The 23,204-nt window shown below is 35.3% G+C and overlaps 1 protein-coding gene across 3 annotated transcripts in view; it reads right to left on the reverse strand.

The window, feature by feature from the left end:
- LOC131434746 (uncharacterized) overlaps positions 1–23,204 on the reverse strand; it is a 95,864-nt gene that overhangs the window by 970 nt on the left and 71,690 nt on the right. For all 3 annotated transcript variants that reach the window (XM_058601821.1, XM_058601823.1, XM_058601822.1), the window contains 2 exons: positions 20,129–20,245; positions 11,652–12,142 (listed from right to left, as the gene is read on the reverse strand). In XM_058601821.1, the coding sequence (XP_058457804.1) occupies positions 11,652–12,142; positions 20,129–20,245 (608 nt within the window). The remainder of the gene's footprint in view (positions 1–11,651; positions 12,143–20,128; positions 20,246–23,204) is intronic.

A 23,204-nucleotide genomic window follows, 5' to 3' on the forward strand; every position in this document is an offset into this window, starting at 1 on the left:
GCACCACTCGCTTTCAGAACTATATACAAGGTCTATTCATCTTAAACTTGAGTTCAGGTAATGGGTATTGCAGTAATTAATGATGATAGAAGAATCGCATTCCTAATGTTATTTAAACACACCCGCATACCTAACACGATTTACCTAGCAATAATATAGGAATTAGTTGCATTAGTTAACATGTGTGCCAGCGGACGAGAAGGACCATTGAGGAAACCTGAATCAGAACTAATAAATTAATAAATATCTAATTTTTATTATACTGAACTGAGCAATTCCTGAAATGAGTAGACGAAAAACTGACAAAATCAGAATCAACCTTCTCCGATTTGGATGATTGCACATGGCTTCAGTATGGAAAACCATAAGTTTTGAACCGATGGAGAGGTCAATCCGACTCACGACTGATTTTTAAAAAGGGCCTATGTATTTTTGCATTTCACAAAAATTGCCTTTTTCGAATCGTTGTAACTCGAAAGCCGTTAATTGTACAAAAATGGCGTCCAGGAAGAAGTTGTAGGGAATCAATAGGGCACTCTAAAAAAATATACTCTGAAAAAAATTCATTTTTTTTTTCAATAATTTCAAAATGAACCAAAAAAAATAAATTAAAAAAAATCAGGGTTCGATTTTTTGGATATTTTTTTTATTTTAAAGCTCTTATTAAAACCTACAGATTGATGGCTATCCCATCCATGCCTTCTGAAAAATGAAGAAGTTACAGTTAAAACAGTTTATGGGTGCATGCAAATGATCAAGTTTTTCTCGTTTTAATTCGGAAACCGTTAATCGTACAAGTATGACGTCCAAGAGGAAGTTGTAGGGACTCTAAAAAAATACACTGAAAAAAAATTTGATTTTTTTTCTCTATAATTTCAAAATTAACCAAATAATTCGAATTAAGAAAAATCAGGGTTTCGATTCTTGTTGATAATTTTTTAAGGCTCTTATCAAAACCTACAGATTGATGGCTATCCCATCTTCGATATCTATCGATATATTCGAAATTTCACGCTCGCGTTGAAAGAAAATCATTTAATCAGTAGAATATTACTCTACAGGTTAAAGGCAATAAATTTGTTCATAATATTCTTTCTTCTGAAAGTAACTGTTCTTGAGATACTTGGGTACTTAATTATTGTTGAAATATACATTTCATCCGTGGTAGCGGTCAATTTGTCATTCTTGGCAATATGTGCTTGTGAATCGCTATCAGCACAAACAAAATACGGCGAGAGGATATCTCACCACAAGAAGTAAGAAGTGACGCAGAAAGCAAGCGGGGAACGCAAGCTTTCTGCGCACAATAAACAACAAGACAATAGTAGCTATCTCTCTTTGTGTGGATACGATACGCACTGCTGCTGAACTATTGTTATGATATGATCGACAGTGGCCGATCATTGTAGTATAGTTAAACATCGCATGAGTAATATGTATTATATTAAGAACTAGGCTAAGCTTGTAAATTAAGTTACCTCAATTTAACTTGAAGTGAAGTACTCTGCTTTATTTTGTTATATTCACTTCAACAAGGTTATGGGCCCAGGATTATAAGGTTCGAAGGTTATTCGGTTCCTTACATCTTGACAACCAAAATCGAAAGTTATTTGATCATTTCTAGTAGGTGGTTAACCTACGAGACAGTACAATCGAATAGATCGATTGAAGCAAACGGACAGTTTGTTTACTGTGCAAACGGGCAGTTTGCATAATCCAGCGCGGAGGTCACACTGCTGACAAGGATAACCTGATTCGTCAACCATGACTGACAACGGCAGCGAAGCAGGAGAAGGTGGATCGCGAAGAACTGGTGCCTACGAGAGGGGAACTCTCGAGCGCACTATACCATTCCATGCAGTATTCTCCTCGCTGAGGCATTTAAACGTTTTTGATGGTGACGAAGCCAATTTCACAGCCTTAAAATGGCGTCTAGAGCATCACCTGGCAAAGATGAAGCTCTCACACACACTTCTTCGTACACCGGAGGAGGAAGATTACGCGAAGGAAGTCCCTGGGGAAACTGCAGCCGAAGCCGAACAACGAAAATTGAAGCTAAAGCACAGAATAGATGAAGACGTCGACGCCATCGATGCCATTGTAATGATGGTAGACAACACTGTGCTGAACAAACTGATCGGACTGCAATACGCGAAGGAGGCGATGGACACTAGTGAGGACGTACCAAAAAGCCGGTACATCCGCGATGGTGAACATGCGGGATCGTTTGTATTCCATCAAACAGCGAAATCTTGGCAGCTTGTCAAGAATATTTGATGAATACGATCTCATCATTCGTGAACTAGAACGCATGGGATCGACACTAACAGTGGCAGAAAAGGTTCATGCATTGCTGATTGCCATACCGGAAAGGTATAGGCATGTGAAAGGTGCTCTGGTGGTATTATCCAATGAGGAGTTATGTGCGAAGCCGATATTGGAAATTAAACGGATGTTCTATGATGCTGCTGCTGGGGAAGCTGAAAGGAAAGAGATTAAAAATGTAGCATTAGCTAGCAGGAAAAAGGACGTCTCTGTCGCAAACGCCATCCGCATGACTCTCATTACACTTCGAGCAGCGGGGCCGATTTCCACAATGGGAAGCTGTGTGTCCTAGTTGTTGACAACTAGTGCAATTCATTACCCGTGGTACGAAAAGTCGTACAGGCAGACGAACCCTGTCCAGGAGAACGAATTTCGGCAAAGCCGAGCCGGAGAAGGTCACCCGATACGAGTCCGAGTGGGGATAAGACTTTGTCCCATCCGCGGCGATCGATACTGAATGCAAACGTTTGCAGTCCAGTATCTTGACATTCTTAAGCAAGGGATCTTTAAAACATCCGACCCCATGTTTGAGAATGTCCTCGCATGTCAGACTTGGATCCGTGATCACTCCGTCTATCTCGACTTCGGGAGCTGGTATGTAAACGCGGTAGTCCCGCGTAAAGTGATCGTTTCGAGCGATCTCATTAGCATGTTTCAGACTGGTCAACGAGACCCTGAGCTCAAAATTTCAAGGTTGTATATTTTGACGCCAAGTCTTTAGAAATTTTCAAAATATTAAGCGGTTTATTCTTCTCTTTGGTCCGGAAATAAACCACATAAAGGCCGGCCGAGGGTGGAGGCTCTTCGGGATACTGTTTAACCCGGTGAGTCTTACTATTTGGAGCAGATTTAGAATCTGTTTTTCCATTTTATCTTCGGGGGGCAGGGGAGTATTAAATGGACTTGCCATAGCGCGGTTGAGGTTCCGCGCAAATTATAGGGGGAGTCAAAATATAAGACGATAAAGGGACACGAAGGGAAAAAATATAATACTTAGCTAATGATCTGTAGCAACTCGGCCGCTGAGGCCAAGCGTTAGTTACAACGACCTCTGAGAATTAATATGCACACAGCACCGGTTCACGGCACCACACTAAACGTCCGTTCACTGTTCGTATTGTTTTAACACAATAACACCCGGCACTGTCTAACGGTATTTATTGTTTATACTGTATTGACCTTGAAACGGATTAGAATGGATTAACGCACAGCTGCTCTAATGCAAACTACCATCCGATCGATACGACGGTCACGAAAGGAATTAATTTTCTCAGATATGATTTGAGCAATTTCCACAAACAGGCTCAAATAAAAGTTCCCATAGTCTCATAGGTTGCTATTCAATTTTGTCCGGGTTCGACTTCCGGTTCAAGAACTAAAGTGTGTTTATTCATTTAGTGTGACGATGTATATTTTGAAAAATTCTTATTAACTTGACATAACTGTTTACAAATTGAAAGGTTATGTTAATTTATACCCAAAGAAAGCGTCTTATTTGGTTCAAGATGGAAAAAAAATTCTTCGCTGAATCTTCTCGTAATATTTTCAAAAATATAAGTAATATGAGAAAGGCATCATTACACCACTAGGTGGATTAAAAAAGGTTTTTTTTTATTTGGCTAAAATTTTACATATACATTCTTTATGGTAAAAAGAGAAAATTTGCATCATACATAACCTTAGTTTTAAGAAGGGACTAAGCAAAAATCTCTTAAAAATTTTCAATAACATGTATTTCAGAAACGAGAATATATGTGCATCCGATCGATTTGGTGTGTTCTGCAATGTTTTAGATAATTGTAAAGACTAGGTGAAAAAATTTAGTACCGTTGAAAAAATACCGTTTGATTAAAACACTTATCTCAAAAAAGGATGTTTGTTTGTTTGTTTGTTTTTATACATATTGTAGCTGAAGTTCATATTAATATACTCACAAATTTCAAGAATGGAGAAAACCCGGTGAACGACCGCAACTAGGTTAAATCCGGGTATAAATAAATGATATAAAAAAATTATGGAGAAATAATATTTGAAAAAGTTACATATTTTCAATAAAATGTTAACTTTTTAAAATCATGAAAATAATTGTTTTTTCAATTTTTATTAGAGAACACCAACTTTTGATGGAACAAAATTTTGCTATATGCTACTCGAGATACAACGGTTTGAAAAGGATAAAATTGGGATTTTTTTTTGTAACAATATTCGGATGGTTATTTGAGTTCATTAAAAATAAGCTTTTTTCCCGAAATAATTTTATTTGAGGTTGTGATACAATGTTCGGGTGTCGCATTTATTAAAGATTTTTTATTGTTTAATAATATCATATACTGCATTGTTTAATAATATGTATCCTGCCCATACTTGCATATCAGTCCCATATGGAAAATCGGCATGTCGAGAAAAAGACGATCAAAATTTTATTTCCGATTTTTTCGATTTATTGTGTTACCTAATGCTAAATCATGGTATAACATGAAATATCGGTAATACACCTTTGCTATTTCAATATTGAAACAAATGAAATTATTGAAATTTGCACTGAATGGGACTGATATGTGGGTACTTTGCATGGACAGACATGAGTTGATATTGTTTCACATTTTACTGTACAAACCCTCAACTTTTATTGCAATTTCTAAGAGTATAGTGAGGATGGATTTCATTTTTCAAGCTAACTAAAAATTGGCGAAAATCGACATGGGACTGATATGCTAGTATGGGCAGTATACTAGCATTACAAATTTAAAATCATCTAAACAATTATCTACAGAAACTTAAATGTGTGTTGTGTTCCTTGAATAGTATTTTCTTTTGAATATTGTTCATTAGGATGTTTTTTGGTATTTTCATACTCTAATGTCCCTCCTCCTTTGGCTTTTGAGCCCAATCGAATAGTTCCTTCGGATTTTATTAGGATGTTCACGTTCCTTAGCAAAACTTGTAGCCATGCGTTTTATTCTTCCACATATCACATTGTCCCTTACCATGCAAGGTTACGAAAAAATGCCTTTCAACATCTATATCAGAACTAACTTCTTTGTTTAGAGCAAATATATTTCTTCTAATCCTGTTCATTATCTCGTGATATTTCTCTATAATATATTTAACAGAACTAATTTTGATTTTGTCAATTATGGCCATGGCAATACTAGAGATTGATTCATTGAAAATATCAATATTACCTTTTTGGATGCATTCTAAAACGTTTGAGTTCATTGTCTTTATTAATGTTGCTGACATCACTTCTAATATTTCCTGACTGAATTATTTTCAGCCATGTTGGAATTTGTTGACTCTATTGGTGTTTCTGTGGTTGCGTATATTTTTTCCTGATTCTGAACATCCTTACAAGCATCTTCCTCTTCTCTACTCGATAGGTCATCGCTACTAAATAGAGCAGTTCGTTTGTTCAACTCCAAACGACAAGAATCGGAAATTCTAAATTTTTTGTTAAATAATTTTTTTCAACAAATTCAGCTAATTTGACAATATTATTTTCCGTGAGATTTCGGCAATTTTTAGAACACTTTTTAAAAAACACGTTTACGAAATTCCTGTAAACGCTATTCATATTCATTCTTCAATTCTGACTATTCATACTTCATTCTTCAATTCCGAGCTATTTCTTGTTTCTACTTGATTATCATTTGATTCGCAGTGACATTTACATGTTATACATTCTATAATCCATAACATAGAATGAATACAAGCATTTGCATTTACAACATTTTTTTACTGTTTCAAACAAATTTGCTTATATGCATGAACGTATACCATAAATCAGCTATACAATATATCGTCAAGCGTAAGGAGTATAATTTGGATGATACATGAGAAAGGTTGTTGGGCAGTTCTAATGTTACTTTTGCATGGATGAAGATTCAAAAATCATCCAAAATCGATACAAAAAAATCCCGATTTTTATTTTCGAACCGTTGTATCTCGAGCACCGTAGCATATCAACATTTCAAACTTGGCGTTTTGCCTTTCTTATATACAGGGTCCGCCATATAACTTTTTTTTAAACATGCAATAAAACACAAACGGTTCTGCCGATTTCAAAATTTATTTTTTCATATTAAAGTACAATCCTTCCGGTTAATTGTGGAATATAATTTCATTCAAATGACTGCCTCGGCTGGCCTTGCAGTACGCCATACGGTCGGTCCAGTTTTTCAGTACATTTTAGATTGTATGCAGCTTTATTTCAGCGTTGGCTGTGTGGCACGGAGCGCCGTCTTGTCGAGCGGATCCAAATGGTGTCCAAGTCTTCCTCTTCAAGTAACGGGAAGAACTATTCGCTAATCATGGCGCGGTAGCGCTCGCCATTGACCGTGGCGGCGGCTCCTGCCTCATTTTCGAAGAAAAATGTCCCAATGATGCCGCCAGACCAAAATCCGCACCAAACCGTCACTCTCTGAGGATGCATCGGTTTCTCCATGATAACGTGCGGGTTTTCCGTCCCTCAGATGCGACAATTTTGCTTATTAACATACCCGCCGAGATGATAATGAGCCTCATTCGAGAAATAACCGCTAGTTCAAATAAAAGTTAGATGGCGGACCCTGCAGAAAGGTTATGCAATCACTGTGACTTTTGAATCGAGGCCCGGACAGCTGAGTGTCATATACCATTCGACTCAGTTCGTCGAGTACGCAAAATGTATGTGTGTATGTGCGTATGTGTGTATGTAACGGTTTTTTGCACTTTTCTCGGAGATGGCTGAACCAGTTCTTACAAACTTAGATTCAAGGGTCTTGTGGACCCATACAAAATTCCTGAATATTATTAGGATCTGACTTCCGGTTCCGAAGTTATGGGGTAAAATGCGCAAAAATTGTGAAAATAAGTGCAATAACTTTTTCGGAGATGTCTGAACCGATTTTCACAAACTTAAATTCGAATGAAAGCTCTTTAAGTCCCATACTAAATTCCTGAATTTCATTTGGATCTGACTTCCGGTTTCGGAGTTATGGGGTAAAATGTGCAAAAAATTAAAATATGTGTTCTTACTTTTCTCACAGATGGCGCGACCGATTTTCACAAGCTTAGGTTCAAATGAAAGTGCAAAAAAACGTAAAAAAAATTTCTAAATCGACCTCAAATCTTCTCCAATTTCTAGTTTTTGTCAGTTGACAGCCAAACGAACCGATTTCGGTTATTTTCTCAAGAATCAAAAAAAATTATTTTGAAGAATACCACAGTATTATATATGATAGTATGATTAATATGAGAAAGGCATCATTATACCACTAGGTGGATTTAAACAGGTTTTTCATTAAATTTTGTTGAACAATTAAAAAAAAATGTTTGTCATGATTTTCAAAAATTTACATAATATTTTGAAAATATGCAACTTTTTCAAATATTATATCTCCATTCTTGAAATTTGAGAGTATTTTAATATGGACTTCAGCTACAACAGATCAAAAAATATAAAACGTGCTAAATCCACGTAGCAGTGAGATGATACTTTTTTTTCAATCCGCATATGTTTTTTTTTGCATGAGTATTCTTCGGTGCTTCAGTTCTCATAACATTATTTTAATTACCGTCGTTTTGAGCAGCCATTTGAGATATTAATCACTAATTACTCTGAAGCTGCAAATCGTATCGAATTTGAATCTAAGCGTGTGACAATCAATTGAATATTCCATGAAATGTCGAAGTAAGTTTCACTTTAGAGTTTGCGGTTATTTACGGTACTTCTAGAGCCGGTATTTAGGAACCCTCATAACCTAAAAGGATTCGTATAGACATAAATTAATATGACGAATCAATTGCAATAGTTTTGAGTCGGTTTGAATTGTAAGAACTTATTACCTGTAATTCCAGAATACAAAATAAGAATCGGATAAAATTCATTAATTTTGTATGAGACCATAAATCCTTTAATTTGTATTTTTGTTTTTGAAATTCGATTTTCCCTTTTTCGAGAAAACGATTCGATACTGGAACCGGAATTCAAAAATCTGTGTCTGTTAAGTGCACCTGATGAGCTGTATAGTTTACGTTTGATTCAAAATGTTTGAAAATCAGTGTAGACATCTTTGAGAAATCGTAGTGTGAATTAAATATTTATCTACCTTCCGAATCGAAAACTAAAAACCTCTAAAACTGATATGAGTTTTTTTGGTTATCGGTTATTTGGTTGGATATCCAAATCTGCAAACCCGATAATTTATGTGAAATGGACACTTTTATACTAATCACCATGTATCCCCTAAACTGGAAGTTAGATGTGACTAAAAAGCTAGATGTTTTATAGGATCTTAAGACCTTTCATTTGAATCTTAGATGGTTCTTAGATTTCATTTGAATCTTAGATCGGTTCAGCCATCCACGAGAATAATGAGTTCTATTATTTTAATTTCGTTTCACTTATCATCCTAATAGTTTCGGGAACAGAATTCGGATCCAAATTAAATTCAGCAACATTGCAGGACTTTTCATATGAATCTGAGTTAGTAGAAAACGGTTGAGCCATCTCCGAGAAAATTAAGTGAAATTAATTTTTCACGCACGCATTTGCTGATCTTGACGAACTGATTCAAATGGTATATGGGTGTTATGTTCTTCCAGCATTTATTGTTGTAAGTAGTATAAATCAATATAATTAATATAATTGCTTTCAACTCGAAAATGCTGCCATCATCTGGTTTACATATGTCATATTCGAACGATTATGTTGCCAAAAACGAACCGTGCTAAAATCGGCCCGAGCAAAATATTATGACAAAGGATGCTATACACAGTCGTTTTGGTATTTAGAAACAATTGTACACGGAAAGTAATCCGTAACTGCTGTCATGATTAGAAAATCATGAAACTAATCATTTTAACTCCTCATGAAACCATGAGTAATAACTCCTCTCCCATGAAAATTAATCATGGTTCGAAAATGCGTTACTTGAGGAATGTGATTCTTTCAAAGTTCGTAACTCCAATTTTATACCCGGATATCGCTTTGAACCCTCTGCATCAAGTGATGTGATAAACTGCTAAATAGATTAATGGTAAAGCAAAAAGCAGACATTGAAAAGCAAGATCTACTGAAAATTGATCCTGAAGCATGTGCATTTAATAATCGTGTTGTTTTACGCACCGGCTGATAAAGAATTAAACATAACATGAAAACAAAGATAATAAATCGAAAATTGACATAAGAGACTAAGCACGGCTACACTTTTCATTTCACAAACATCAATGTTACATTTTGTTTGAATATAATTTCACATATTTGATGTGACAGTTGTTGCAAGAATAATATTCCAAGAGTCAGCGTGAACCAAATTCGATAGCGAATTTGGAACACCATCTAATGAAAATCAGAGAAATATTTTGTTGAACCACTTTGTTTAATTTGGTTCATAGATATAACAACACAAGCTGTATTGATTCACCTAAATATTTAAAATAAGACGATAATGCACGCCTGAATTTATGTTGTGAAAATTCCATCGTAGCAGAAACACGCCTGAAGTTATACCCAACAACGTCAAGTGCGTTACGTTTAAATTTCAGCGAAATCAGTCCAAATGGATCATGATCCGTGAAGTTTCAATCATGGTGTATTATCATAACATGAAAATAAATTATTCTCCCCAAATCATGACTCGTTTTGCTCATTTCTAGAATCGAAATTTTGCCCGTGTATGTAACAGTATAAAAAATCGTGTTTCACGTAGCTTCCAAGCATTGCTTTGTCATACAGCACTCCAAACTCCTACTACTGGAATAAGATGAAAAGTCGCTTACACAAAAAAAAATCGATATCTCCGTTAAAAATAGACGGATTTTAACAATCTATGGCTTGTTGGATAACTATTTTCATGCGAAATATAAATCTAAAAACATATTTTGTTTTCAAGGTCAATTGTGACAGATATTGTAAAAAACTAAACATTTTGACATAAAACTTCGTATAACTCGAAAAGTAAACATCCGATCTCAAAACCATTCAATAGCGTTAGGGGTGACGGGAGACCTTTTATTTGCGACTAGTTTGATCGAAATCGGTCCAGTCATTCCTGAGATCTCGACCTCTTTGTTGATAAAACACACACAGACACATACACATGCACACATGAACATTTGCTCAGTTCGTCGAGCTGAATCGATTGGTATATGAAACTCGGCCGTCCGGACCTCGGAAAATTTTTCTAAAGCTTGAGCGAATTTTATACCTATTTTTTATATTCATAAAAAAGGTAAAACTTATTCAAAAATACCTTTTTGCGATATTTGAATTTTGAGTGTTCTATTCAAGATAAAAATCAAACGAATTTTTTTTTCAACGGTATAAATTTGTTTATATAGTCTTTATAATTACCTAAAACATTGCAGAAGACACCAAATCGACCCACCGGGATTTTACTTCCTTCTCGAAAGTAAGGCTAGAGTAAAAAGGGCAAATTGATGATGCAAATTGTTTCGTTTGGCCATGAATAACGCTTATGCAAAATTTGAGCCGAATCGAAATATACAAAAATAATATAAAAAAAAATTTCTCATTTGCGGTAGAATTGCTCAGTAATTCTTTACGAAAATTGGTGGAGGCACTGAAAAGAAATAATTAATTAAGTTTTTCGATGCTCCACAGTATTGATGACATTTTTCTCGAATGTACAACGCAGGCACAACAGAATATGACTACTCCATTTGAAACTAAAATCTGGAACTGAATGGTTGTTTCTGGAACTGAATTCTGTATCTAGAACTGAATTTTGATATTGAAACTATATTCAGGAACGGAATTCTTGATACCGGATGTGGGAAAAACAATTTTGATACGTTAGATACAACAAGAGACATTTACGATCAAAAGCTTATCATTTATCTCTCTCAAAAAAATCAAGGAAAAGCTCACAGCCTTGATGATTCAAACTGAACTAATAAATTCGACCATTATAACAACTATGGACTTTTTTTACGTTTCGTCTTTGACTCAGCAGTGCAGAACAGTTCAAATTGAACTGCTTAGTGCTAAACTCGGCAGTTCAATTTGAACCGCTAAGCAGACGTAAAGTTTCTGCTATTTACAGAACACTTTTTGTTTTGCAACGGAGTGCAATGTCTTTTCTGACGTGCCGAACGAAAACGTGTTTTCGACTATTTCTGGCCGATGCAGGTTTCGTCATTTAGGGGTTAGCCAAATTTTGTGCTAGGGCACATATGTTACTATGGACTGCCGAGTTGAAAACGAAACATGAAGAAAGCTGAATTACTTCTGTTTGTTATTTCAGTTTTGATATGAATCTCTCAAAGTAAGGAACAATATGAACTATTATTAGAATAAATGAATGAAAAAACTTCAAACTTACCCTTTTCGCCTGAATTCGGGTTTTGTCTGCATTGAAAACATGCCACCGTAGTAAGATTGGAGGCTCCAAGCAGCTAATTCATTATTGGTTTTACTAAAAACACCATAGCCTGGTAGTTGATGAACTAATTTTTCAAACAATTCGACACTCTCGATATCACTGGCAGGATATAAATCATGTATATCCTTTATATTTCCCATTCTTAGAGGTTGGATAACAGCTTCATTTGCTGGGAGCGGTTCCAATTCTATTTCTAAGTCAGAAGAATACTCATGCACATAGATATCACCATAAATGTGACCTACAAGCTGACCATTAACTTTTGTGCGGAAAATGGAGTCCATTTTATTCATTATGCCGACGTGAGTGAAGTTCATATAGATAGGCTCGGTCCAGTTAAAAAGCACATCCTCTTGCTCTATTAGGCACATTTTATCCAGTTGATCTGGAGGACAAAATATTCCAACACTTTCGTATGTCTTGTTGTAAGGCTGCAAAATAAACAAATGTTAGCGGTATCGACAGTTGATTGCTATAATAAAAAGTATTCTTCTTGATTTTCGTTGTGAATGCATTTAACGTTAGAATGGAGTCTTTTCTAAACTATTCATCAGAAAGTGGATATATGATCATGTAAATCTGTTGAATCGTGCTCTCGAAGGAGTGGGAAGAATCTATCATGAATATTTTTGTTTTATACTGAACTCAGTTAGACATACGGAATAAAATTTATACTAATTCTCAGGTACCCACATCCAGAGATGGCATTTCACTAGAGTGATACACCAGGGCGTAGGTTTCAATTATACACTGCGGATACATTTGCTCCGCTCCACACAAAGAGGAAAGTGCACTTCTTCTCAGTGTCCATACAGACAGACTTTGAGTGCGTGCTTGTGTTGAAAGAAGCTGGTGCGAGAGAATAACATTCTCTTGGCACGAATCACTCTCACGTGCTCTCGCCTAAATACACCCAAGTAATCACTGGCGCGTGATGGTGAGCGAACACTTCTGTGAACTTCAATTAATAGAGAGTAGATCTGGTCTTGCTATGAAAAATTTGCAAAGAAAACTGAAAATTTAACGATAAATTGTTTTATTTTGCTGATGTTGCGTGCTCCTAAGGGTAACACGTGCCAATGAGATTTTCAAAATCATGGAAAATTGTCAATTTTGTATCTTTGGAAAATGCTCCTCTAACACTCTTTCTCGCCAGAGTTGGGAAAAATACAGGGCTGACATTATGCATCTCGAATCGAGTTTCTCGAAACGATTATTTTCGAAGTCGATTCGACTGAATTGTGGCATTACGTATCGCTTTCGACCGCTTGATCGAGACCCTAACAAGGTGGTACTAGATTTCGACTAGCGCTGTTCGAACTGTCAAATAAAAATAAACAAACCCAGCTGTTGCAATAATTGCAATCACGAAAAAAATGAAACTGGATATTTTTGATTACTTTGATTATTTAGTTCATGTACCGAAAAGAAGAGTAATGTTTGCCATGCGAAATTTCTTTTTGGAACAATTTAACCACATTTCTGTAATTGAAATCAATTGAGACGCCGATGTTTGTACACAATCTAAAGATAAACCTTTGAAATTATTGTTGCTTTGTTGCAAGTCAAATACAATTTACGTCGTCCATATATGTAGTTTTAATCAAAAGCTTTTAGGTTCTGTAATTTTCGTTGTAGTATGCCAGGAGTAAATCATTCATTGTAGTATTTATATCTTTTATTGAAGAGTCAAATTTACGTGCTTGTCATGAGATTGCAGGGTGGTGATACTTTTGACATATTCCATATACTCTTGAAGGTGTTACTAGCTATGAAACCTAACAAATAAAAAACATTATTCACGTTTTGTATGCCTAATATATTTGAAAATTTCGGATCAAATTTTATTTTGTTTGTATACTTACAAATTTTATTTGAATGATACTACCCGTGCAAGCTGATAAATGTGATCAATTTCGATCAAAATTTAGCAATTAATCTTTAAATCCAACCAATTAAACCAGGAGTTTTCCAGATGTGTAAATAATACCCAATTTCGAACTCCCCGAAATTCATATTTCATTTTAAGATTATTGATTAATTGATTAATATAAATCGAACATAGCGCAGAAAATCACAACACAATTAAATAAAAAAAAATCCCATTTTCCTTCGCTTTTCCCCACTATCCGTTTGAGTAACGTTTTCCGTTCACCGGTTCCAGAAGTTTCATTACAAACCAAAGTTACTGGACATAGTTTAGTTTCGACTTACTCTTGTTATTTTTTTAAAAGCTATGCATCTTTCAATTGATATGATTTTAAACAATATGCAAAACGTACAAAATATATCAAATCAACATATATAACGATACATTAGAATAAAGATTTTCAACGCTAATATGTTTATGAAAACCCATGATGCTATCGATAATTACCTTTAAATAAAAAGAACCGCATTCAAAAATTCAAAGTCGATAGCAATAAAGCTTTCGACCATTTCTTACCGAGTTTAGTCGTTTACGAGCTCGATTGTTTTGGTTTCATAATACCAAAACTTCTCGATAATCTAATACCTCTTCTAGTGAAGTCGAACGAAGCTCGATGATCGAGTTCGAATCGAGAACCATAATACGAAACATGGTCGATTCGAAAAAAATTGAATCGAATCGAGATACATAATGCCACCCCAGGTTTCGTTACGGCACGGCTTATGTAGTTTCAACATATTTTCTCGTTTGATGCACCCCGTGTTCGAATTCATAACCGATTATTTGATTCACAATAAAAAAAATGGCAGATTAAGAGAAATGAATGTTAGATGAAAGTTTCATGCAAATACTAACTTTACATCGTAATCACATTGGCAGCATTCACTTCGCAATAGCAATCCCAATGCGAAATTAGTAAAAAAAATATTTCACACCACATATAGTGAGTAGAGCGACGAAAGACTGTTTTACTTCCAGCAGTTTGATACCGATGATGATGTTCATGAATTAGCAATAAAACGCTTTTTGACATGAATTTGATTTATAAAAGTAACAGGAGCGAAAGGTTTCAAACACACAGAACGCTTTGAATTGCCGTAGCAAAATTCCAATTCCTAGCGGTTGATGCACCCAAGCTCATATAAATTGACTAAAATTATCAGTGCATAACTTTAGTTCAACCGTTTGAAGGCATCATCTTTCAATATTCATTTTAGGTCAATTTATTAATTTCGCTAATTTATTCGCCCCTCCGGGCACTTTTGCTGATTAAAAACGTTTTTCTACATCAATCATTTCCGATCGAATCAGAAGTATTTTTTTTTAGAATTTGGACTTATCAGTAAGTATATTTTGATTATTTTCCCAAATCAATAACATTGTTCGAGTTGATTCAACTAATTGCAACATCTAAAACAAATAAAACCGATTTATTTTTCAACCAGCAGAATTCTGTTTCAATAACAACACCAGTTATTTCAACTAAAATATTCGTTGAAATTGAAAGGTATGTGTCCTCACTAATTGACAGCATTTTTTTCCAAACAGTTAAATTAGTTGTTTCAACCATCGTTTCTGCTAATCGAAAAAAAAATATGACAGTTTAGTTAAAACGACAATCGATTAGTTGTACCAAATTTTAACCAATCGAATTCAGAAAATCAACTAATATTCTGGTCGAAATGGGATCGCGGGTGGTTCCGTGCACGACATCCAGTTATGTCTCTGACATTACACACACTAAAACCGTTAGATATACACCCAAACCTCCATTTACGAACCTTATATATGTATTTATGTATGCTTACACACTCACTCGTTTGCGTATATGTGTATATATTTATACATATATAAATGATCGTTTTTACTTCACCAATATTTATATGTATTAAGAAATACAAATATTTGCACACATGCGTACGTATATTAATACATATATACATATATAAGTTACGTAAATGGAGGTTTGGGTGTACTACAATAGTGTTTTCGGCAAAGTTGCTTGATATAAGTTTTCCTACAATTTTGCCGAAGGATGCATCTCAACACATACGGAAAATAATTTTTGGATGACCCTAATAATATCAACCATCCAAATACTATCTGCATAAAAATATGGCTTATCTGTCACTGCACGAAACGACCGAAATTAGCTCTGCGCCTAATTCGTATTACTGTTTTTGAATTAGTTGATTTTAACAACAAAATTTCCAAAATAACTATAAAATTAGTTAAAATTTAGAATTATCTGTGCTGAAAAAAACTCTTATTTTTAGAGAATGTGTTTAGTTGGCGAATATTCTGAACACAAACCAGCAATATTTCAATCCAACACGAAATTCTCATTGACAACTAATTTCGTTATTAAAATCAGAAACTTTGATTCTATTTATCTATCACCGTCATTACTGAAGGACAGCAGTGTCAAAGCAAAACAATGATGTTTTTTTGTATCTTCTCATTCCGGGCAAAACAATCCATTAAATAGCTAAAAGGGAGAGTCTTGAAATTGTTTTGAAGTTTTTCACATGTGATACGATATATCCATATATAAATTTCTGAACTGATGTGTAAAAATGACGTAAAATCTTAGTAGAAAGTGTATTTATTCAGAATTTGTGCGCATTTGAAGCGATTGTGCGTAATAATGTTTTTACGCGGAACAGTGAAGTGAGTCTGTTGCATTCTAATTGTATATGTATTCGGTTTTTGTTTTCCGAGTGCTCAAAGTTTTCAGTGAGAGAGTCGATTTCGCGAAGTCGAATGAAGAAAACAGCAATTTAGAAGTAAAATTTTTCAAAAAGAAGTTTATGTTTCGCTTATGTCTTTTTCTCCAATACAACATCGTATTTATACCTGCAAATATAGAAAAGATAACCGCGACTGAAATTTTTTTCGGTAGTAGTGTGCCATCTAGTGGCTAGTAGTCATTACGGTGTTAACGAGCGCCATATAGCTGCTAATTACAGAAACCAACTCAACCATTTATGTTGGTTGAAAATAACGTTTTATTTCTCTAATTCAACTAAAAAATTAGTTGAATGGATATGAAGCGTGCCTTAGCTAAGAAATGACAGCACGTTTAATTGGTGAATTCAACTAAAAAAAATAGCCATTTCAACAAATATTTTATTATTATTAAGAGAATTAGAATTAAAAAATCTAAATTAGCAAAAGTAAGATTTTTTTAGTTGTCTCAAAAAATAACTAACTAAAATCAGAAAATCAACAAATTTTTTTTGCCAAAATTCTAATTTCGGTCTTTCCGTGTGATTATTTGTTCTGAACACATCTTCGGTCTAAAGTATAAGACTAAGCCACAAATGTTTTTGTCCCCCTAAATTGTGGATCCGGACCACTGTGCAGTGGTTGCATAGGCTGGTCGTTCACTATTACGTTAGTATCATAACGAAATAGTTTTTGCCTTACTCATATAGAAAGGCTATGCAATCACTGTGAAAACCGACTTTTGAACCGAGGTCCGCAGGGCCGAGTGTCATAAACCATTCGGCTCGGTTCGTCGAGTACGCAAAATGTCTGTCTGTGTATGTAAGTATGTGTATGTTTGTGTATGTGCGTGTGTGTGTGTGTTTAACGTTTGTATGCACTAACTTTTCTCGGAGATGGCTGGACCGATTTTCACAAACTTAGATTCAAATGAAAGGTCTTGTGGTCCCATACAAAGTTCCTAAATATTACTTGGACCTGACTTCCGGATCCGGTATTATGGGGTAAAATGTGTAAAAAATTGTGAAAATAAATGCACCAACTTTTCTCAATTTCCGGTTTCGGAATTATAGGGAAAAGTTTGTAAAAAAATTTATACCATCACATAGAGAGGCGAAATAAAAAAACGTAAAAAAAATCTAAACTAACCTCAAAACTACTCCATTCGATAGTCATTGTCAGAAGATGGTCAAACAAACTGATTTTGGCTATCCTGGTTCCCAGTTTCCGATTCCGGAGGCACAGGAAATAGTGGTCATATATTCTCTAATGGATCTCACTTATCTTCCTCAGTGATGGTTTGACCAATTTTCACAAACTTATGTTTTGATGGAAGGTCCTGTGGTCTTGTACGGAATTCCAGAATTTCATCCGGATCCGAAATCTAGTTTCGGAATTATAGAGTAAAGTGTGTTAAAAATGTTATACCTTTACGCGGGCTAAACAGAAAACATGAAAAAATTCTAAATCGGTCAAAAAACTGCTCCAATTGGTAGTCATTATCAGTAAACGATCAATTAAACCGATTCCTGTTAATCTTTCAAGAATCGAACTATTCTATTTGGAAGAATACCACAGTATTATATGATAGTATGTTTGATATAAGAAAGGCATCATTACACCACTAGGTGGATTGAAACAGGTTTTTCATAGTGGAATCTAAAGGAACCTATCATTTCTTTTTTTTAAGACGGTTTTGTTTCATTCCAATAACCGCTCAAAAATTCAAATTTTAAACGTTAACTGCCGGGAGCACCCTTACTCATGTCCGATTTAGCTCAAATTTTGCATGGCGACTATTTTCGAGGTGCTTAAACTTTTGAGCAGTGGCGCTTTACGAAATTAGAGGTGATCCCAAAATATTGGCACTTTTATAGAAAAGAGCGGTAAAAACAACGCGTTTTGTCGATTACGTCACTTATTCCATTATATCTTCGGAAACAGAAATCGCAGTCATGTGATCTTTGAACTTGATTAATGGCCCAATAGTAGCTTTCAAACGAGCCTAAGCTTGTTAAAATCTTGCGACAAACTTGCGCGGTAAAAAAACAACGCATTTTGTGGGTAACTTAACTTATACAATCATATCTTCGGAACCAATAGTCACATCCATTTGATTTTCGAACTTGATCAATGGCCTAGCAATAGCTTTCAAACGAATCTAGACTTGTTAAAATTGGTTAATCCATCTCCGAGAAACATGTGCGGAAAAACACACGCTTTGTCGGTTATGTCACTTATATAATTATATATCCGAAACCAGCCATTTGATCATTGAACTTGATCAACGGCTCGACAGTAGCTATCAAACGAGCTTAAGTTTATTAAAATCGGTTCAGCTATCTCTGAGAAAATTGAGCGGTAAAAATATCTTCGAAAAATGCACACGCACAGACATTTTCCGATCTCGTCGGATTGAATTAAATCTTGTATAACACTATGGGTCTCCGAGGCTCCGTTCGAAAGTCGATTTTTCCAGCAATTCTATTACCTTACAAGGAAAGACCTGAAAATAGAGTTACAAATGTATTCAATGACCGCACGAATCTTGTTATACCGTTTTACCCCAATTTATTTCATAAGTCGTATTTCTGGTTAAACGTTTTTCTGCATACCCTAACAGGCTGATTGTGGTTGATGAAAATCGATTTATATAACGCTTAATCAGAAAAACGACTGATGAAATAAATTGGGGTAAAACGGGTTAAACAGGCTAGTACTGTCATTCCCATTGTGTTTGATTGAATTACAGATGTTTTGTACGTGATATCAACCAATATTGGTAGGTCATATTGGATCTGCTTCGGGATTGTAAATCTGAATTCAACATTAAATTATATTTGTGGAAAAATTTGGGTAAAACGATGTAGCACGAAGCATGCGATCATGAACACTATCTGTAAATTATTATTTTAGGTTATATGCGAAACATAGAATTGTCTTGTTTAACCAAAATTGGTCCAAACACCGATCAGTAGAACTTTTTATTCTGTAAATTCACGGAAGAAGATGACTGGGAGTAAAACAGAATACAGTTGTTTCCGGTCAATCTTATTAAAAACAATCCATTTATCTAACTTATGAGCATGTCAGGAATACCTTCCGATTTGTGGAATTGAATTTTTTCCTGAGTTTCACAGTTAGTTTTCAACGTAAGGTCAGAAAAAAGAGTAAATGGAGCAAATCGGACATGATAGTGAATTTTGCGGATATTCTAACTATCATAAATCGATTCTACAGAAAAATTTGCATAAGAAATACTAATTTTGAAAATATTTGCTCATATTTATATAAAATTATTGAGCAAAGTCGCGTTTTTGATCGTTTTCCCCACTGTGCGTTCGTTCAATAGTTGAGCATTTCTATAAAACATCAAGGTTAGAAATTCAAGTCTTGCGTTTCCCCTGACGACACTAACAGTCATCAGACTTGCCAGTTTTATATGAAATTCAATAAGGTACACCGTCACTCTGACAGAGTATCATTACAGTGTACCGCACGATGCAAAATGTGTCCTTGAAAATTTGTCGAAGCATTCGTATTTGCTAGTACTATGATTGTATTTACACTTAGAATCTTTCCAGATCGAGATTCTCGAACATACGATAATTAGCTTGTAAAACCTATGCCCTATCCGCCAACTCGGGCTAATTATTCAAACTAACAGATACTGATACTGATATAAGAATTTTAATTTATGTGAATTTTATAACGAAAAAACGTGGAACCAAGATACCTGTAGAATTGAATTGATACTTACGGTCAAAGTGCATCCAGGGAAATGTAAACAAACAGGATCCGTTGGCCATGTTTTGCACACATAAAAGTGGAATTGCCAGATTCTATCGGTCAGATACGTCTTAATGGTTTGATGAAACTGAAACAAGCAAAAGTTATGTTCACACAGATAAAAATATTGTTCGATCGAATTATATAATTTTATTCGAAATTAATCTTGAAAGCATGGATACTAGGGCGGGAGAAGGTTGTATGGAAAAAATTAAAAAGATGAATTTACCACTTCACCAATCTTTTCGTGTTAGTTTTGGGTCTCATGCAAAATTTTGTCTCGATCGGTGAAACTATGTTCTCGGGCCACATTTTTAGAGTTTGTGTGGAATTTAGTGTGGGAATTCAACGAGGAAAAAAACTTTTGAAGACTTCGAAACGATTCGACATTCGCAGAGAATGTTCTTAAAGGTACACCGAGACAAGGTCCGTCATTCCCTTGTCTATAACCAAAGATGGCAGGTTCACAGATAAATCTGTGTTTCACAGATTCTCAATATGGTGTACAGATTTTAAAAATGGTACAGATTTCCACAGATCTCTGGAATCAATCACAGACTGACAGGCCCCAAATTGCTAAGGAAAAAAACACAGTGCGATAGAACTTCCGACAGAGAGTTTGAGAGTGACGAGACCGTTTTTGCCATTCTCGTATACAAAAGCTATGCAATTACAATGAAAACTGACTTTTCAACCAAGGTCCGGAGGGCCGAGTGTCATATACTATTCGATTCAGCTCTATGAACTGAGAAAATGTATATGTGTGCGTGTGTATAGATGTAACAAAAATGTGTACTCACTTCTCCGGAGATGACTGAACCTATTTTTAAAAATTTAGATTCGAATGAAAGGACTCTTGGTCACGTTGCCTGCTATTGAATTTCATCCCGAACTACTTCCAGTTCCGATGATACAGGGTAGTATGCACCAAGAAAAACATGGAGATAAAAAACGGTTAAGCAATCTCAGAAAAAGCTAGTGCATAAGCACTAGCTTTTTCTGAGATGGCCAAACCGTTTTTCACAAACTTTGATTCAAATTAAAGGTCTCATAACCTAAGATTCAATTGAAAAGTCTTATATTTCTTAAAAAATTTCCAGAATTCTTGCAACGGATCTTCAGGATCCACCGTGATAAGTTGAAAATTTTCGATTTCAAGAGTACATTTTCACAAAAAATGTCAAAAAACACGCGGTGGCAAAAACAAGTGCAGCTTCATATAACTGACTGATAAAGCTTCTAGTTTGAAGAACTTGTTAGATTGTAGATATAGAAACCTAATTCGGTACTAGTGGTCCCCCATTCTAGGTTCCGGAAATACCAACAGCAATGAATAAAATCTCCAATTAATTCTGATCCGATCTTCGGGTCTGGAAGTACAGGACGATTCAAGTAACTATCTTCTACCTCACTGAATGCGGTTTTATTCTATCCGGATATAATTTTCGGTTCCGAAAGTACACGATGAAGACCCGTTGTTGCGTCAATGGTTAAAATTTAGAAAATAAGAAAATGATTGTGGTGGTTCCCAAACTTTTTTGGTTGAACGCCCATTTTAAATATATTATTTGTTCTACTGCCCACTAAGTAGAAAGAATTATTAAAGTTCAGCGGCAATCATCATTTTTGCAGTTAACTCGAGATTTGAACATAACTGATACAAAAACAATTTGCTTCCCAATCCCAACGCGGTAGAAATTAATGATTAATTTCAGACCCTATCGTTCAAACATTGGGTAAGCAAAACGACAAAAAAACCTCACATATCATTGCTCAACCGGAGAATTCAAGTAAGATCGACTGCTAGCGGAATGAAATTTTTGAGTGCGAAATTTAATCACAGGGGATCAACTAAATGTGAACTTAACCGACAGTGCACATTCAGATCAAATACCAAGTTCTTTTTTAGCCGGAAGTCTTCTGCATTGTGTATCATAACATCCACAGTAATTCAGTTGGCAGAGTTATTTCCCCGAATTGGAGAAGGTTGCCGACGGATTTCTGAACGGACTCTGAAAGTTTAGGGCGCCAGTTTTTGGATTTCATTGTTTCCATTTTATCAGTCATAATTTCAGATCGTTTTCTTGTGGCGTATCTGTACAACACTATGATTTTTTCAAGAGCTTGCTCAAAGGTAACTTTTCGAGTCATTTCTCTTTGTGGTTATACTTCTTGTGTGAGAGACAAGAATGAAAACATTTTAAATCAAACAGTTTATTTGCGGTCAAACAGTTTGTTTGCGACTCTCAAGCGAAGACTTTCCACAGGTGAAATTACGACAAAAAATAAGTTTTATTGATAAAGATGTACACGACTGTGTTTATTACATTTGTTAGTATTTTTTTTTTCATGATTGTTAGTAAAAATTCCAAGTCGTCTCACCCATTAATAATTAAGCGATATGATGATCTGGATTCTGGTCCTGAACACTGGATTAGAAAATTGAACTATCGAGCAAGGTTTCTGGATCAGAATACTGAATCTGAACCTGGATTTTTGATAGAGATTCTTTATCCACATATGGATTCTGAACTTAAAACAGAATTAAGTACTTATATTCGGAACATGAATCCGGATTCTAGACCTGGAGTTAGATTGTGAATCTGAACTCCTGACAGAGACCTTAACCTAGATTCTGGACTTGGATTCTGCATCAGAATTCAGTTTTCTGAATTTCTGACAGAGTTTCCGAAACTAAACTTTGAACCTATTGTGCACTTGAACTGTGAGCCTGAATTGGATTCTGAATCTGAGTTCTCTAGGATTCCTCAATTCTAAACTTGAACCAAAATAATTGAGCTTCTAAACCTAGACCAGAATTCTGAACCAGGACGCTGTAGTTGGATATCCGACAAGGTTTCGGGATTTGAATCTGGACATGGTTTTTGAACCAGAATTCTGACAGAGGTTCCTGAGCCTGATTTCTTGGCTGGGCATGATTCAGGTTTCCAAACAAGATTTTTACTCCAAAAATTTGACAGAGATACTGGGAACGCATCAGAATCGGGAACCTGGAATTTGAATCCTGATTTTGGATTCTAATCCTG

Source organism: Malaya genurostris, chromosome 3, assembly GCF_030247185.1.
Source record: "Malaya genurostris strain Urasoe2022 chromosome 3, Malgen_1.1, whole genome shotgun sequence".
Classification (NCBI taxonomy): domain Eukaryota; kingdom Metazoa; phylum Arthropoda; class Insecta; order Diptera; family Culicidae; genus Malaya; species Malaya genurostris.